At 39.9% G+C, this 18,591-nt stretch overlaps 1 protein-coding gene across 29 annotated transcripts in view; it reads right to left on the bottom strand.

The window, feature by feature from the left end:
* LOC128367493 (abl interactor 2-like) overlaps window positions 1–18,591 on the bottom strand; it is a 44,748-nt gene that overhangs the window by 14,496 nt on the left and 11,661 nt on the right. For 20 of the 29 annotated variants that reach the window (XM_053328034.1, XM_053328048.1, XM_053328057.1 and 17 more), the window contains exons 2-3: window positions 8,128–8,295; window positions 554–730 (exon numbers count right to left, since the gene is read on the bottom strand). In XM_053328034.1, the coding sequence (XP_053184009.1) occupies window positions 554–730; window positions 8,128–8,295 (345 nt within the window). Of the gene's footprint in view, window positions 1–553; window positions 731–5,631; window positions 5,637–8,121; window positions 8,296–18,591 lie in introns of all 29 variants that reach the window. The other 9 variants (XM_053328064.1, XM_053328052.1, XM_053328050.1 and 6 more) reach the window with 3 other exon arrangements.

The raw sequence follows: 18,591 nt of genomic DNA, 5'->3' as shown, positions 1-18,591 counted from the left end.
CAGAGGCTACAGACTTTCATAGGTTGTTAGGACTGTTAGGACTCAATTTTTTAAGATTAATTAAATCTGATAAATATTATGATCCTTTTATTTGTAATGTTTTGCATGTTTGTGTGCTGCTGCGTGTCCGTGTGCAAGCACAGTGTCTGCGCCTATATACCCGCCTACTGTATATAGGAGCATATTGGACTCTTGATAATGCACCCCTTAAATAACAGTAACATATGCGCCAGTGACTTTAGACCTGTTTTTTTGGTCAGTAGTGCAATAGCTTTCCTCTGCCTCAAAATATCAAAGCGCCACCAATGCGCCTGACCACACCTCATTTTGAGACCAACACGCCCATAGGTGCACAGACTGGTGCAAGTGCATTTGCTATTTAGACAACATGGGCGCAGGGTGAGAAAATGACAACTGCGCCCGCACCACGCGCGCCATCTGCTGTGTGCCGACCGCAAGATAGGGCCCTAAAGGTCTTTTTACTACATTGTTAACATCTCTAAATGTTCATCATGATCACATTATTATCATCTTTTTCTATCTCTATTCACACCTTGACTCCATGTCCAATGTCATCGAGCACACTGTAGTCTATGGGCTTCCTGATGTAGCGCACTGGCCTCTCTGGATTGGCAGGAGCGACTATTTTATGTGAGCGGGTTGTGTTCTTATTGGTAGTCAAGATGCCAATCTCCCGCCTTGCCACCTTCTCCTTGTGAATATCAACAGTCTGAAAAGAGAGATAAGAGCAGTCAGTATAATAATTGTCTTATATGGTTAATGGACTGTAGTTATGTAACACTTTTCTAGTCTTTTTGATCACTCAGAGTGCTTTTACATTACATGTTACATCAATCATTCACACACATTCATACACTGATGACAGGAGCTACCACACAGTGTACCAACCTGCTCATCAGGAGGAAACTAAACATTCACACACATCCATACACAACCATGGGAGTAATTTGGGGTTAAGTATCTTGCCCAAGGATACATTGATAGGTGGCCTGTAGGAGCCAGGAATGGAACCGAACCACAGCCGCCCAAATATGCTTCAATTCACACATAAGATGACTGATTTATCAGACCTGATATTACATCATTGTCACATCCACTGTCACATCATGGTCAGAAACAAGGTCAGTTGAAGATTTACAGCAGCAAGTAAAGAAGACAGTAAACCTGCACCACAGTTCGGAGTCACACAGCTCAGTTCTTTCTGTCCATTAGGACAAGCTTGTTGTGCTATTAAGTTATCATCTGGTCTCAAAGTATTTTCTCACAGGACCTTTCTGTGATCGATTAAAAAAAACAAGTGACTATTGCGTTATTAATTGGTTTATCTATTGCTTCTTATATAGATTAATTAACAGTGCTGTCTGTCATAACCTATTGAGTTTGTTCTATAGGGAGTAGTGAATGAGTGAATAAGGGAATGTATGAATGTAATGTAATTTATAATGTATGTCATTTATGGGGTTGTTGGGGTATACCCATACGGGGTGCCGTTTGTAAAGCAGCTCACGCTGAAAATAACAGCAACATTTTGTCACATTTAGCTTCAAACCATGTTTAAAAAACTGGTGTGAATTTTTGAGAGTCACTTTTTTGCACATTTACAAAAATATTTGTCAACTTAGAGATATTTTAAATATTTAAATCCAAATGTTAAATGTTAAATTTAAATGTTAAATGTTAAATCTAAATCTAAATCTAAATGTTAAATCTAAATGTTAAATCTAAATCTAAATGTTAAATCTAAATGTTAAATCTAAATGTTAAATCTAAATGTTAAATCTAAATCTAAATGTTAAATCTAAATGTTAAATCTAAATGTTAAATCTAAATGTTAAATCTAAATGTTAAATCTAAATCTAAATCTAAATGTTAAATCTAAATGTTAAATCTAAATGTTAAATCTAAATCTAAATGTTAAATCTAAATGTTTCGAGTGAAACTAAATATTTAGCTAATATTCAAATTCAAATGCCGGTAACAGGAAGTACCAAAATAAAAGCTCGAGGAGGTCAGAGTGTGTTTATAGTGGCAAATAATAAATGAATAAACCCCATCTTATCCGGGGAGATGGACTCTTGGACATGGATTATCGTGATAATAACTACCTAAAATGACAAACACGGTTGGAGAAAGTTTATTTGAAGAGTACTGTGAGTTTTTAGTGTCACTTTTATGAAGCCATGGTCGCGCCGCAAACATGACTGAATCTGCTTTAGGTTTTGGTGGCCCTGTGGCAGTTGCTGTCGCCGATGTTCTCAGCTAAGGCTGAATAAATCATGCTTGCAGCGCGACCATGGCCGACAGTACAGTGCACCGGGTGGAGGAGCGAGTGTGTAGGATGACAGCTCAGTCATAGTGAGCCCCCTTGTGGCTGGCTGTAGTGGCTACAGGTCATAAGTCCGGCACCCTTCATAAAAGTGACACTAAAAACTCACAGTACTCTTCAAATAAAGTTTCTCCAACCGTGTTTGTCATTTTAGGTAGTTATTATCACGATAATCCATGTCCAAGAGTCCATCTCCCCGGATAAGATGGGGTTTATTCATTTATTATTTGCCACTATAAACACACTCTGACCTCCTCGAGCTTTTATTTTGGTACTTCCTGTTACCGGCATTTGAATTTGAATATTAGCTAAATATTTAGTTTCACTCGAAACGTTTAGATTTAACATTTAGATTTAACATTTAGATTTAACATTTAGATTTACATTTAGATTTAACATTTAGATTTAACATTTACATTTAGATTTAACATTTACATTTAGATTTAACATTTACATTTAGATTTAACATTTAGATTTACATTTAACATTTAGATTTAACATTTAGATTTAGATTTAACATTTAGATTTAACATTTAGATTTAGATTTAACATTTAGATTTAACATTTAGATTTAGATTTAACATTTAGATTTAGATTTAGATTTAACATTTAACATTTAAATTTAACATTTAACATTTGGATTTAAATATTTAAAATATCTCTAAGTTGACAAATATTTTTGTAAATGTGCAAAAAAGTGACTCTCAAAAATCCACACCAGTTTTTTAAACATGGTTTGAAGCTAAATGTGACAAAATGTTGCTGTTATTTTCAGCGTGAGCTGCTTTACAAACGGCACCCCGTAAACCCATACATCTACTGTCTCAACTGCAGAATCAATGTACACAATCCTCAGGAGTTTGGACTATCATGTTTGAATACCCAAGTATGAGTCCAAACTTGGCATATTTAGTATTTAGAATGTGTGATGTCTCTATCCAAAAACCCAAAATGTATGTAAATATTTTTAAATATTCTTGTTTTATCCAAAGCACTTACAATGTTTTCTCTCTCTCTCTCTCTCTCTCTCTCTCTCTCTCTCTCTCTCTCTCTCTCTCTCTCACACACACACACACACACTGGTGACAAGCGATCAGACAGAGTGCTGGAACAATCACTGGGAGCAGCTTGGGGTTCAGTATCTTGCATCTTGTTTTTGTAATGCATTTTAACATTTTAATATGGATGAAAACCTTCAAGTCTTCAAGTCTGGAGCAGCAGTGTTAATATACAAAACCACTTTCTTGTTTTCCATCATGAATGATTCACTTGAGCTTCTGACAACACAGCGTCTGGTCTATATGTGTGAAGTCATTCAGTGTATTTATCTATATCATAGCGATGCATGGTGCATTTGTTTAAACCGTGTCTTCTTCTTGTTACAGTTCTACTTTGCTGGCTGATTAGCATATCATGAAATACAAACTGGATGTTCTCAGTGTGATTCTATGTGAGAGGGAGCCTCACTTCTCCAAACACTCGCCTACATAACAGATGCGACTGTGTGTCACAGAACAGAAAGTGGTAATTATGACGTGCAATCACAGGGCTGGCGTGACATAAGGGAGTGAAAAGCATCTCATTATTTCTGTATGCAGTGTATTCTGATTACACTGATTATTCAGAGACATGAGGACACAGCTTGTTGGACAGTGAATGGACACTCTGTACCACTGAAAACTATGATTTTATCCCTTTATGTCCACGGCTACTTGGGATGATTGTGGATTTCAGTGTTCAATCAATGAAATCATTCTTTTCCTGCAGTCTGTTTTAAGCTGAACTATAGCTCAAACTCTGAAATGATGAATCTCAACACAGAGTTCACTGAAGAGCTCATCAGTTGACTTTATATGCATGATATGAGATTGTCTAGGAACATGGTGATGTTGGACACAGCTGCAGTGTGAGATGTGTGGGTGAGGAGTGTTGTTTAAGCCCTAGCAATGTTTCACACTGCAATGCAATGCTTCAACTATGTGTGATCACACCTACCATCATAGAGCCTTTGTCCTCCCAGACTGTGCAGTTAAATGTACTCAAGTTGTGGACTTTCTTTAGTAACCTATTATGTTAGATACCATATCAACAATGAGGTGATGCTGGACTGAGAGAAATCAGATTTTGATAGCCATGAAGTATATTACTGTCCATCCTGGTTTTGATTCGCCTCACATGTTAATCATCATCATCACATTAATGGTGCTGCTCACTCTAATCCACTGTTACAGATTGCTGTTACAATGGACCTGTGTAAACAGTATGAGTATAAGACAGGAGTCTTACTGCTGCTGCCATATTGTTGTGACTTTCCTTCAATGTCCCATCACTCTGCAGCTTCATGTTTCTGCATAGTGTCCTTTACTTCTGCATCTTTATGTATTTTACATGTGGCAAGTTTCTCAGTTTTCTCTGAACTCAGAGATAATGGAGCTATGAAGTGTTGTTTATTTCTTATGCACTTTTTTTGTTGTAAACTATTTCTCAATGTGGAACAGTGGAATCCCAAAATAAAATGTATTTCACAGAATAAACATTTTGAAATTGCCTCCTACCTCAAGACCACACTGTTGTTGTAACATTTCTGTTCTGTTTAAGGTGAGCTATATTTTCAGTGGCTCATTCCACTTCTTTTGATTTAAGATAAATAGATAGATAGACAGACAGATAGATACACAGCTGACACACTCATGAATGTTTTTTTTCATCTTTATTGATAAAGCATCCCACTCATTAGGGGTGTAGTGTCTCTGTTAAGCTGACAAGGTAGCTGTTAGTACCATGAACAATATGGATATACACGCTAATACGGCAGTCTTAATGGCTTTAACTCTGCACTTTCCACTCTGCTTAGTTATCTTCCTTATTACCAATGTCAGATTTTAACTTTCATTTTAGTGTGTTGCATTGTTATTATTGTTTATTATTGCAACATGAGATGGTAGGACTGCACATAGCAGATTGATCTAAAACCTGGATCAGAGGCCTGTACTACGAAGCATACCCAGGATATCTCTCCGTTACCTGGGTTGACTTACCCAGACATTCACAATCCTGATAAGCGGTACTATGAAGCTGGTTATCAACTCGGTAATTGAACCCAGGGTTTTCCAATCTGAATCACTGCACGCTCACTTAAAGGGGAGGTGTTTGCAGCATCTGACCAATCACAAACATGCAGAAACCCTGCAGAGCAGACTACTTTACCCTTTACCATGGAGGAGCAGACAATTATTATTCAACTATATGAAGAATTCAAACATCATCCAGGCCAAAAGTAACACTGTTGCTGCAGCAAAAGCCAGGAAGGAATGCTGGCAGAAAATAGCTGACTCTGTTAATGTGTAAATTCATGAGATTATACAATATTAATTTATCAGACAATATAAACGGACACTCTGATCACACAATGTCACTTTATTACAGCACAGACGTTTGGGGCAGATCGCTTCCTCAGTGCCCTTCCTCTCATAAGAGACATTAAGTTAGTTTAATATTCAACATTCAAAATACAAACCTATTATGTGCTTCAACCATTTGAGTGAATGATTTCAAACCAACTGTATAACATACAGAATAATATCCCTCATGTGCCTCAAGGATTATTTTACAAATATATTTTCGTCAATTTTTTACAATTACAATAAATAAATAAAGTTATTATGCTCCCTGACACTTTGATCTCAGGATGTCAAACCTACAGAATAATATCCCCCATGTGCCTCAATGATTATTTTTTAAATATATATTTTGGCCAATTAAAAAATTGCATCTATCCCTAAAAGCTCATTCTCTCCTAAGCGCTCCTCTCACGATCCGCGCACTAATGTTGACAGGATCTTTTAAGAATGGGCAGGTCATTTTCTAAGAGATCTGATTGGTCAGGAGGTGGTGCTTTTGTACTCATTGATCTCTTATCCAGAACATAACCTGCTCCGGAGCAGGTTAGCCGTTCAGCATAAGTTACCATGGTGATTTACCCCGGTAAGAAGTGAACCAGCTTCGTAGTACGGAAAACCCAGGGTTAACCCTGAAGTTACCTCGATAAGAGAAAATCCAGCTTCGTAGTACAGGCCTCTGGTGTTAACATGCCAACACTGTGTACTGTTATTTAAATATATCACTCCACCACAAACAAGTACACACAACACACTGTTCATTTACCTCTCTGTAGTTTCACTGTTACATGCTCTGGGACTTTTTTTAAACATCATTTTAAAGAGCTAAATCCTCCTGAGATAAATTCTGGGCTGCTGCACTCAGCATTATGCAGTTCACAGAGCAGTCACTATAAATGAGCCTGCATGCATACATCATTACATACTGTGTGCTTTCACCCATGTGCTCTCTCAATACGAATAACAGAGCTACACCCTATCTATGTTTCTATACATCTAGGTGTACCTATGCTTCATTATGTGCCCATATTTTCACAACAGATTTTTGGTTTAAAGACTGTGTAAAGTGAATTCAGATATTTTCTTCTAAACACATTAAATAAATGTATTTCTAAAAAAGGTGTAAAAAGCATTTCACCCATTTAGATTTGAATTGTGGAGCTAGGCTTCACAAACTGTGTTTCAACATTTCTGTGTTCAGGATTTAGTGGGCGGGTCTGAAAATCCATCCATCCATCCATCCATCTTCTTCCGCTTATCTGGGGTCGGGTCGCGGGGGCAGCAGCCTAAGCAGGGAAGCCCAGACTTCCCTCTCCCCAGCCACTTCGTCCAGCTCTTCCCGGGGGACCCCGAGGCGTTCCCAGGTCAGCCGAGAGACATAGTTTCTCCAGCGTGTCCTGGGTCTTCCCCGGGGTCTCCTACCGGTGGGACGTGCCCTGAACACCTGACCAGGGAGGCGTCCGGGAGGCATCCTGATTAGATGCCCGAACCACCTCATCTGGCTCCTCTCGACGTGGAGGAGCAGCGGGTCTACTCCGAGCTCCCTCCGGATAACTGAGCTTCTCACCTTATCTCTAAGGGAGAACCCAGCCACCCTACGGAGGAAGCTCATTTCGGCCGCTTGTACCCGCGATCTTGTTCTTTCGGTCACTACCCAAAGCTCATGACCATAGGTGAGGGTAGGAACGAAGATCGACTGGTAAATCGAGAGCTTTGCCTTTCGGCTCAGCTCTCTCTTCACCACGACGGATCTGTGCAGAGTCCGCATTACTGCAGACGCCGCACCGATCCGCCTGTCGATCTCCCGTTCCATGCTTCCCTCACTCGTGAACAAGACCCCGAGGTACTTGAACTCCTCCACTGAAAATCGATAAGCATAAACCCCGCCCCTGCTGCTGTAGAGGTATAAATACATTCAGCACACACTACTACTACTACAGTCTACAGTTAGCCAGTTAGCTGAGTTAGCCGCAGAGCTAGCAGCTGAGTTAGCAGCAGCCATGTTTCTGGTAGAGGTGGTGACTTTAATTGACAGGTGACACTTGGTAGGGGGCGAGGTTTCAGCGAACTCGGTGGGCACTCCCACAGTGTTTGGCAGGGTGGTTAACAACACACTTTTCTGTGGTATGTCAAACTCAGAACACATATTTATTCTTACTTTACACAGACTTTAAAAGAAAGTTTTCATTAATTTCAGAGCACATTTCATTATATCAGTGTGCTTGTAACCCCTGGCTCAAGGCTTTGTGGTCAGCTGAAAGTGTTTCTCACACATCTACAAAATGCTGTTCGAATACAATTCACTGTAAAGGAAGATGCTTATTAACTGGTATTTAGTATTGAGCTGTACAATGCTCAAGTAAATATAATGAGCACACCGACCTGTGAGATGTGGTTAACTGAGCTCTCCATTCGTCGGAGTTGTGAGGCCTGGATGTCCAGCATCTGCAGGACATTGTTGGCGAGTGTGTTGATGAGGTAGGCAACGCTGGCAAGAGATTGGGTGGTGTAGCTCTTCGTCTCCTCCAGGGCTTGCCCCTTATCTGTAGACTGCCAGGAGAGAATTCACACAGATTATTCAGGATAAGCTCTCTCTCTCTCTCTCTCTCTCTCTCTCTCTCTCTCTCTCTCTCTCTCTCTCAAACTAAACAGTAGTGGCAGAACATATAATCCTTACAGGGGATGAGACAAAGTAAACATATTCACTATGGTTGAGTGAAAATAATTCAATTTTAGAAAAAAAATGTTGCTGTGTTGGAAATACACTTTGAATGCAGGGAGGGGAATGCTTTCAAATGAATACAGTACACCAAGAATAAAATCTAATCTTGAAGTGTGAGATTCCTAAAAATACCTCCCCCTGACAATATCATCATATTATAAACCAAACATTTAATTTTTCTCACAACACAGGAAAAAAAACAACAAAGAGTAACATTGATACAAAGCACCTGAACTCAGGCCCAATCATTGAGCCTAATGATGAACTGTGGTTCCTCATAGTTCTTGTAGCCAGCCAGTTTCTTGTAGATTCAGTTCAGTAGCCACATTCTCTAATACCACATGACTCATAATGTCATGGTTTTGCTCTATATGGTTTGTCCAAGTGGTGTTGCCATACACAGCTGTCCAAGATGGCAAACCCATTCAACCAATTATATTTAGAGATATACTGGTTGAGTTGCGTGTACAGATATAATTTGCACTTGCTATATTGGGCATTACTATGACGTCATACCTTACAGTCAGATTGCAGGTGGGCACAGAGACACCTCCTCCTTCAGCAGATGAGTGTGAAAACAAACTCTATGCATCATTCTGCACAGTGAAGAGAACAAGATCCAATTGAAGGAAGAAACACACACACAGAAGATAGCCTGGAAGTGTTCAGGTTCCTATCATTTTACATTGGTCAAACAGACAGACAAACACACATCAATTTACCAATCCTAATCCAATTATTCCACCTCATTAATGCCCTGCAATGCAAAGTTAATGGATGTGACAATGTAAAGCTAATGGACAAAGATACAGAGCAGTAATGAATAGAAATCCCAGAAAACACAAACAAAACTTGTCTGCAACTGCAGCACACACACACACACACACACACACACACACACACACACACACACACAGCATATTCTTGTGATTTGTACTGGAATGTCACATTCAGCATTTTACCAAGAGAGACACACTGTGTGTGTGTGTGTGTGTGTGTGTGTGTGTGTGTGTGTGTGTGTGTGTGTGTGTGTGTGTGTGTGTGTGTGTGTGTGTGTGTGTGTTTGTGAGAAAGAGAGAGTAAATTTATTTATGAGTTTGCACACGTATACTGTATTTGTACATAATACAGGAAGACCAGTAAAGGGAGACACACTATGCGCATATATATATATTTATATATGTGTGTGTGTGTGTGTGTGTGTGTGTGTGTGTGTGTGTGTGTGTGTGTGTGTCTACTGAAGCATGATGTAGGTCAGCGCAAACTCATTCATGCCTGAGGTTGACAAGAAACACTCTGACACCCATGTGTGTCTCTCTCATCCATACACTACTGAAGGCACGTACACACACCCACCCACCCACACACACACACACACACACACACACACACACACACACACACACACACACACACACACACACACACACAAATGAAATGCACGTTCACACAATACACACACATAAAAATGTAACAGACAACACAAACATAGGCTTGGTGTCACACTCACAGCTAAAACAATCAATGCTATAAAATCTCTTTAATTATATAATGTCTAAAGACAATTCTGATTGGCCAGAACTGCTGAGATAGTGTCAGCAGCTTGAAAAGGAAGGCCACATCCTGTCCAGCTGAGAGACAGAGAGGATGAGACAGAACCACAACCATGTTATCCAAAGTGCTGTACAGGGCCGGCTGTATCCAAGTCAATATCTTCTCTCATTTTTGTTAAGTTATGCTGTGCATGCTTGTTGGTCCTGTGACCCCACCATGACCTGGTCCTGTGACCCCACCATGACCTGGTCCTGTGACCCCACCATGACCTGGTCCTGTGACCCCACCATGACCTGGTCCTGTGAGCCCACCATGACCTGGTCCTGTGACCCCACCATGACCTGGTCCTGTGAGCCCACCATGACCTGGTCCTGTGAGCCCACCATGACCTGGTCCTGTGAGCCCACCATGACCTGGTCCTGTGAGCCCACCATGACCTGGTCCTGTGAGCCCACCATGACCTGGTCCTGTGAGCCCACCATGACCTGCTACCCCTACTAATGATTATTTCTGCTTGATCAATGCTTTTAACCTGCTGATGAAATTTCTTTAGCTACTTTCTGAGTACTCACCTGCTTGATATAACTAATAATAACTTAGATCTTTATGAACAATTTTATATATGTGCATAAGGTGACTTAAAAAATACATAATTATCTTAAAGACTGTGTAAAGTGAATTCAGACATGTTCTTCTAAACACATTAAATAGGTCATAAATGTATTTCTAAAAAAGGTGTAAAAAGCATTTCAACCATTTAGATTTGAATTGTGGAGCTAGGCTTCACAAACTGTGTTTCAACATTTCTGTGTTCAGGATTTAGTGGGCGGGTCTGAAAATGATTAGCATAAACCCGCCCTGCTGCTGTAGAGGTATAAATACATTCAGCACACACTACCACTACTACTACATAGGGCTGGATGATTAATTTAATCACGATATCGATTTTGGCCTCCCACAATTTGTGACATACATCCAACGCCCCCGTCTTTCCCAGCAAGTTCTGTGTCCCGCCCCTTATGTTAGACCCGCTGGAGGAACGGTGTGTCTCTGTGCAGATCTGGGAGATTTAAAATGACAGAAAGGCCTTTGGTTGACAAGAAGAAAGATAGGACTGGGACATCTTCAGTGACATCACACAGCTATTAGGACGCTGCGCTCTCGCACGCGCTGCATTGAGAGTCACACACACACACACACACACACACAAGCGCCCGCAGTCACTCTCTAGTGCGCGCTCTTGCTCGTTCACTTCAGACGTCGGGAGATTGTGTCTCATTTGCGGGCGTCAGGGTGAGTTGGGATGTATGGATTATATAACATATTCATTTCTGTGCGGTGGGATCTATCACTTCTCAGCGTGAGAAATGACAGGTGTGGCCTGAGAGTGTGTGAACTGCTTGACACAGTGCTCACCATGGCAACACGACCAATTTGTTTAATAAGCTCGGTAGCCAGGGGATTTTTGTTTTGGTAGGTTTTGGCTTTTTATTTTTTTTACATATTGCTATTATTATTTCCATTTATCATTATATATATTTTTATTGATTTTAATTTATTTCTGGTTGTGCTGTTCAAATATATTTCAAGTTGAGTTCTGATGGTTCAATAAATGCTTATGTTTACACATCTATGAATAATCATGTTTTATAATCGCGATTTCAATATCGATCAAAATAATTGTGATTATGAGTTTTGCCATAATCATCCAGCCGTACTACTACAGTCTACAGTTAGCCAGTTAGCTGAATTAGCTGCTGAGTTAGCCGCTGAGCGCTGAGCGCCTAGCGGCAGAAAGCTCTCAGACATAGCGTCCATGTTTCTGGAAGAGGTGGTGACTTTGATTGACAGGTGACACTTGGTAGGGGGCGGGGTTTCAGTGAACTTGGCGGGTACTCCCACAGCGTTTGGTAGCAGAGAAAGAGGCTGAGTTTTACACAACTTTGAAAACTAATTTCATATATTTGGTGATTTTTTTAATCATTCAAATTTGGCAGGGTGGTTAACAACACACTTTTCTGTGTTATGTAAAACTCAGAACACATATTTATTCTTACTTTACACAGACTTTAATATTACTAAGCTTTGATATTAATTATTTATTTAGTATGTAGTTTAGGATTTTCCGCTCATGGATTATGTATTATGAATGAATTGAAATCTCTTTCATTCTTCAATCTTTGACTTCTTAGTATACTCAACATTTGAATGTAAAAACTTTTACACCAGTTGGCTTGTGGGTGTTTGTGAATTATTCACAAAATCCTTTACCTTCATCTTCCAGAGCTAATTATAAAAATGCTCTCATTCTAAACACATCTAGACTGATGAAGCTCTGATCAGTTGAGTGATGCATATCATGTGACTGCTGTGTCATGCTCTCACCCACAATGTGTAGGTACAATCCGGAGAAACTGTCTCTCTGTTACACACACACACGCACACGCACACGCACACGCACGCACGCACACGCGCGCGCACGCACGCACGCACACACACACACACACACACACAGAGATACAGAAACACATCTCCTCCCTTCTGATTTCCTCTCTGTTCTGTCTCGTTTGTTTTTAATTCTCTTCTTTGTTCCTCACAGTCTCTCTTTCCCTTTCATCTCCCACTCCACTCTTTATCACATCATCTTAGTATCTCCTCTTTCTCTCTCCATCTTCCCCATCAGTCATCTGATGTCCTGTTAGTGTTGACCTAGTTGGAGGGCTGCCTCCTCTGGCCTGAGGACAACACACATGCACGTATCTGCATGTGCACACGCACGCACGCACGCACACACACACACACACACACACACACACACACACACACACACACACAGACAGATGCACACAGCATAAGCACACTACTGCTGTTGCTATTTTTTACCCCAATTCCAACTAAATGTATGATGTTCATGTACATGAATCAGATCAGATGCAGATACAATCCTGTGCATGCTCTGATTCCTCTGACCTCCTTTTTACCGTTAAAGACTCGGCTCTACTCTTCCTGTTCTAAATGTTATGTCTGTAAACACATACAGCATCTACATGGAATAAACTCACAACTGCCTAAAGGTGTAATGACAAATTCTGCTGTCAAATCTCAACATGTCACCATTCTTACAAATAATCATAAACAAATAAATAATGAAAGAAAAGAGATAAAGAACATTTAAATTAAATACATTCTCTGATGATGCTACAACTGTGTATGCTGTAGTCATCAGTTTGATTCTGTCATAAATACTGGGCTGAATAACAGCACAAACCCATCTGTTGAACCAGTCATGAACTGTTATAAGCTGAAGTCAACCAACATGGTGAAGTAACACCAACCATTGTCAAACCACTGGCAATCTATCACACACAACAGTGTACATGTAACACAGAGTCTGCACACTAAGTGCTGCAGCTGTATTTTACACATAAAGAAAGTCATAGAGCTCAGCAGAGCACCTTTCTGGGCTGGCTACAGTGTGTCTATCTCCCTCAGGTTGGAGGTGACAATGCCACCATGTACCTCTCACCTGAACAAGACAGGCACAACTGTGACAATCATGTTCTTTGATTTCTCCAGTGTTGGTAACACAAGCGCCAGAGGATGCAGACCATAGACTGTAAAAAGAATGGACGTAGCACCCGTGACGTCACCCATTGGTTTGGGGGAGTGTGTTTTGTGCCTCTACTATGGACATTAGGACTGCGCCATCTTGGATTTTAGTGGGTGTGTACTTTCCATATTTGGAGGAGAGACGATAACTCTACGGGTCAGCCGGCCGAGATCCCGCCCACTGAACTCGAATTAACCGCACCGAACTGAGCTAGCCTGAGGCTAATCAGCTAGGCTAGGCTAACAAGCAGCTACTGGCAGCAGCTACACGGCAGTCCAGCCTCCAGCACAGCGACCTGACAGCGACTCGACCACAGGTAACGTTAAGTTCCTTATAAAACAAATATAACGCTGCAGCACTTGAAATAATGTTTTATTGAGATTATACTACATAAGAGATAAAGTTAAATAAGTCCGCTGGGGACCAAAACTCATCTTAACCCTGACATCCTGTTAGAAATGACTAACGTCCTCCTGTTGTTTGCAAACACACACCATGATAAAGTTAAAATAGGTATTACAATATATATATTTTTGTTGCTTAGGGTTAGGTGTCTTCTAATGAATGATGTGTAATTTTATCAATATTTTATTATAATTTAACCCTTTCATGGCCTGTTTTAGTGAGGGACCGCTAATATCCGTCATAAAAATGTTGAAAAACTAATTGTTGGAGGAAACAAAATAATTTTGTTTCCTACAAAATAATTTTGTTTCCTCCAACTATTATGAGAACAGTCATATGTCTGCCTTTGAACAGGGCCAACATTGATTTATTTGCTTATAGTTCGCTGGAACATTTTTTAAATTTTATATGGCCATGTACCGTACAGTTTTTTGTGACATGTCGGCAGACTTTCTGTGTAAGAAACATGACATCATAATACACATATGGCTAGAGAAGAGTTAAAAGAACATCATACTTTTTACTGGACCTCAATCGACCAAGGGAAAGTGGTATAATCTGATATTTTAGATCAGAGTTTTGAAAAAAGCGCCAAATCTTGCAGCCGTCTCCCTCACGTATTTTACCCGGGTGGCGACGCACCATTCTCGGGGAGCGCTCTGGGAGTGTCCGCTATCTGTTTCTCCAGAGCTGGAGCTTCTGGGACTGGTTCTCATTTTACAGTTTTTTTAACGGCAAATTTTGATAAAATGTTAAATCTGGTGAAAATCAGAGACAACTTCACTTCCAGTATCATCAGCCAGATGAAATCCCTCAGCTCAATCCCCCCCAGCGCGCCCCAGTTGCGGCTCCGGGGGCGTTGAGTCCCCTGGGGGCAGCGCGAGTAGCTTTAGCTACCCCGGGAGTCGCGATAAACAGAGAATTATAAGGTGCAGACAGAAGATCTTTTAGGATCATGATGTACCTTGCAAAAGCCACCTCTCTGCAACCTATGAACATTATAGCATGATCACAGCCAAATGAAAAATCTGATGGTCCATAAAATGTGGCAACAGGATCTGAGGGTTAACGTTACTACTCTGTGAAATTACTATGTAGAATAATGTAAAGAAAGTTTGTTAAGCATTTTATACACTTAAATATTTTTTTAAAAGAAGTGAGATACAGGGTTCTCACATGACAGGGATAGATAGATAGGATAGATAAATCGACTCAATAGTATATTTAATTGTTAAATTGTACTAAACTTAAACAGCCTCAGCAATAAAATGCATCATATGCATTGATTCATCAGTGATATCAATCCACAAACATTCTATAACAGTAAAACAGAGAGGGACTGTTTTTACTTTTATACTTAATTGCATTTTGCAGATAAAACTTAATGTTAACACTTTCACAAAAGTGAGGTTTTGAATGCAGGTCTTTGTAGTGTATAGTAGTAGTGTAGTGTCTTTGTAGTGGAGTATTTTCACAGTGTGGTATTAGTAGGCTACTTTTACTGAAGTAAGGCATTTCAATACTTTGTACACCACTGGTTACAGGTTTGTCTTTCTTTATATTTAGAAAATAGAAAAGAAAGCTGCCCAGGCCCCAGACCAGGCCCCGTCCAGCCTCTGCCGGTTGCCCAGACCAGGCCCTGGCCAGCTTCCACGCGCGGGCCGCCCGCAGCAAGGACTACAGCCTCACATAGGGCGCTCCACCAACTGAGCCAAACACTGACCCTATTTTTTATTTTATTTTAAAAGCTTATTATTATTTATTATATATACTGATTGTTTTGTTTGTTCATTGTCTGTTCATTTAAAGAGTACCTCATGTTCAAATAAATTATTTTCATAATTGCACTCCTTTTGTCTTCTACACTTATTGAAAATGTTAAAAATGTCGTAGTCAGTTAAAAGGAATATCAACTTAAACACAAATATTAACCATTAAAGCTCAAGTTTTTAGTCAAGTTTTACTAAAAAATGTAAAAAATTCTCACGACAGTGTCTCTGTTTTCTGATCTTTCCAGGGTGTCCATGGAACCTTAGAAAGTCTTTACCAGTACATTTATTTTTATTTTTTCAAATGTGCTGCATCATATGTCTGTCTTACCTTTACTAACGGTAGAACTCTAATATGTAGATAATTATCTACTTGCATGAGAAATCTCTCCACATGATTAACTGATTTTAATAAAGTTTAAGATGCATGTTATACATCTAGTTTTAAGGAAGTCTGAAAAAGAACATTTCTGAGTATCTGTGACAACAGGTGGCAGGCAGACGCTGAGTTCACCCTCAATACAGATTTTATTGAAAGCACAAGGGAGGATTGGGGCTGGAGAGCAGGGTCCAGTTCTGTCTCCTCATGCTGACGACCCACTTGTCCAGCCTGTCTGGATCACCTAGAGGGAAACTTTAAAATGACACATATAGATGCTCAGCAACTTATAGATCAGAGGTCACAGACCTTTATGATACTAAGAGCTATTTGAGGATATGGAGTAATAAAAAGGGCTTTGCTTAATAAAAAGTTCCTAAATAACAAAGTTACACAGTTCACCTTTAATAACAATAAATATAATAAGAAATATATGTTGTATTTATTTATGGGTGCTCTGATCTTGATTCTGAACATGATTAACGATTTCTGAAATCAGTTGCAGCTTTTTGAACGCGGAAGTGGTCTTCACTCGGAGCACCCACAACTCCCCCCTTGATGCAGACAGATGCATTCTTAGCCTCCTGACAGATGTGTATTACAGACAGATGCATTCTTAGCCTCCTGATTTAGCCTACAGATTTTTGTCTGGGCAGGTGGTCAGTAGAACTGCAGGGTCCTCTTTCCTCTGACAGTACACTTACAGTAACAGCTCACACACACAGAGGAGGGACTCAGTTCAAAATGCTGGCTGATTTACATAAACTAGTAAGCTGGTGAAATATTAACCCAAATAACAACGTTTTTAAAGGTTTGATTGAGTTTGTATAGATACATTCTAATATCACACACTGAAGTAAAACCAGATCTGCGTGTGTATGTCTATATGTGAGGAAGGAATCTGTATGTGTGTGTGTTAAAGTAAGGTTCACATACCTCATAAATCTTAATGTCCCTTTCTCTGTGGCTTCCAACAATTCCCAATTCTGAGCCACTCATCTAAAACACAAATGCATACACACACACACACACACACACACACACACACACACACACACACACACACACACACACACACAGAGGTCTGTTTGTACCTTATCTTAGCAAGGACAGCCACCAATGGCCAACATCCTTCTTTTCCCTTACAAGGACAGGTCCCTCTCTTCATTGTGTGTGAGTGTGAGTGTGTGTGTGTGTGTGTGTGTGTGTGTGTGTGTGTGTGTGTGTGTGTGTGTGTGTCTTCTAATACAGCTAACTTTAGAAGAGAAATGAAGTGTTTAAATAGTGTTGATATTTTGTCTGAAAGCAGAAAACGTTTGTGGTAACTGTCTCTGCATCAGGGAGCAAGAAGTCTTTCTTGAGTCACCATTATACAACCATGTTCAACAGTGAAATCTTTGGAAGACGAAGGAACACACAGCCTGAGTGAGCTGCACATCATCCAGAGATAGCCTGCCTATTTTTTTCACGTGATGCTCGCAGCTCTCAGCAAAGATAGACAATGGAAATGATCTGTTGATAGTCATGTTGAAATCATACTGTACTAACAACATTACAGTTTTCACCATAGTCTCAATCTCTATATCTGTATGTATATGTCACAACCATGACAATATAAAGTGTCACCACTGCAGGTCAGCCTGTGCACTGTAGCTAGGACAGGAGCCAATCACAAAGGGAGCTTCTTTTCTCAACTCCTGCTCCTTTCTAAATTGACTGATTGATTGGTTGATTAGATGGATGGTTGGCTGGATGGATGGATGGATGGATCAATGGATGGATGGATGGTTGGATGGATGGTTGGACGGTTGGTTGTTACGTACTTTATTACAACAAATATTTCAAATACTACTCATGTTATTATGTTATTTAAAAATAAAGTTATTTAAAAAAAAAAAAAAGAAAGAAAAGGAAACGGATACTGCCGGTAGTGTTGCTACCCCACTCCGCAGTCTGTTAAAGCCTGTTATATTTTTCCTAGACATGAAATATAACGATTATAAATTATTTAAGATAGGCGTAGCACTTTGCTTCATGTTTGATACACGTTGTTGTCCGACTTGTTCATAGGAGAGAACGGGAGAGTTTGCTCAGTAGGTTTTAATTCAAAGTTTTTCAATACAAGACGTACAATGACAGGTGTGAACGAGGTAGATTACTCCAGTAAAAGTAAGAATTAGTTTAATGACTTAGAAGTCGCCAAATGACTTACTTTAACGAATTGCGTTAATTTCATAATACAGATTTGTAAAATATTACTTTTATGAGGGTCACAGTCACAGACAATAAACTTAGCATTTCATAATTGTGGTAGCAGCGGTGCAGCAGATGTAATGAAGTCCACGCAGCACGCTGGATGTTACTAATATTAAGCCTATAGTCTATTCATTATAATGTCCATGGACAT

This window comes from Scomber japonicus, chromosome 11 (genome assembly GCF_027409825.1).
Source record: "Scomber japonicus isolate fScoJap1 chromosome 11, fScoJap1.pri, whole genome shotgun sequence".
Taxonomy (NCBI): Eukaryota; Metazoa; Chordata; class Actinopteri; order Scombriformes; family Scombridae; genus Scomber; species Scomber japonicus.
This window is presented reverse-complemented; position numbering and strand designations above follow the sequence as displayed.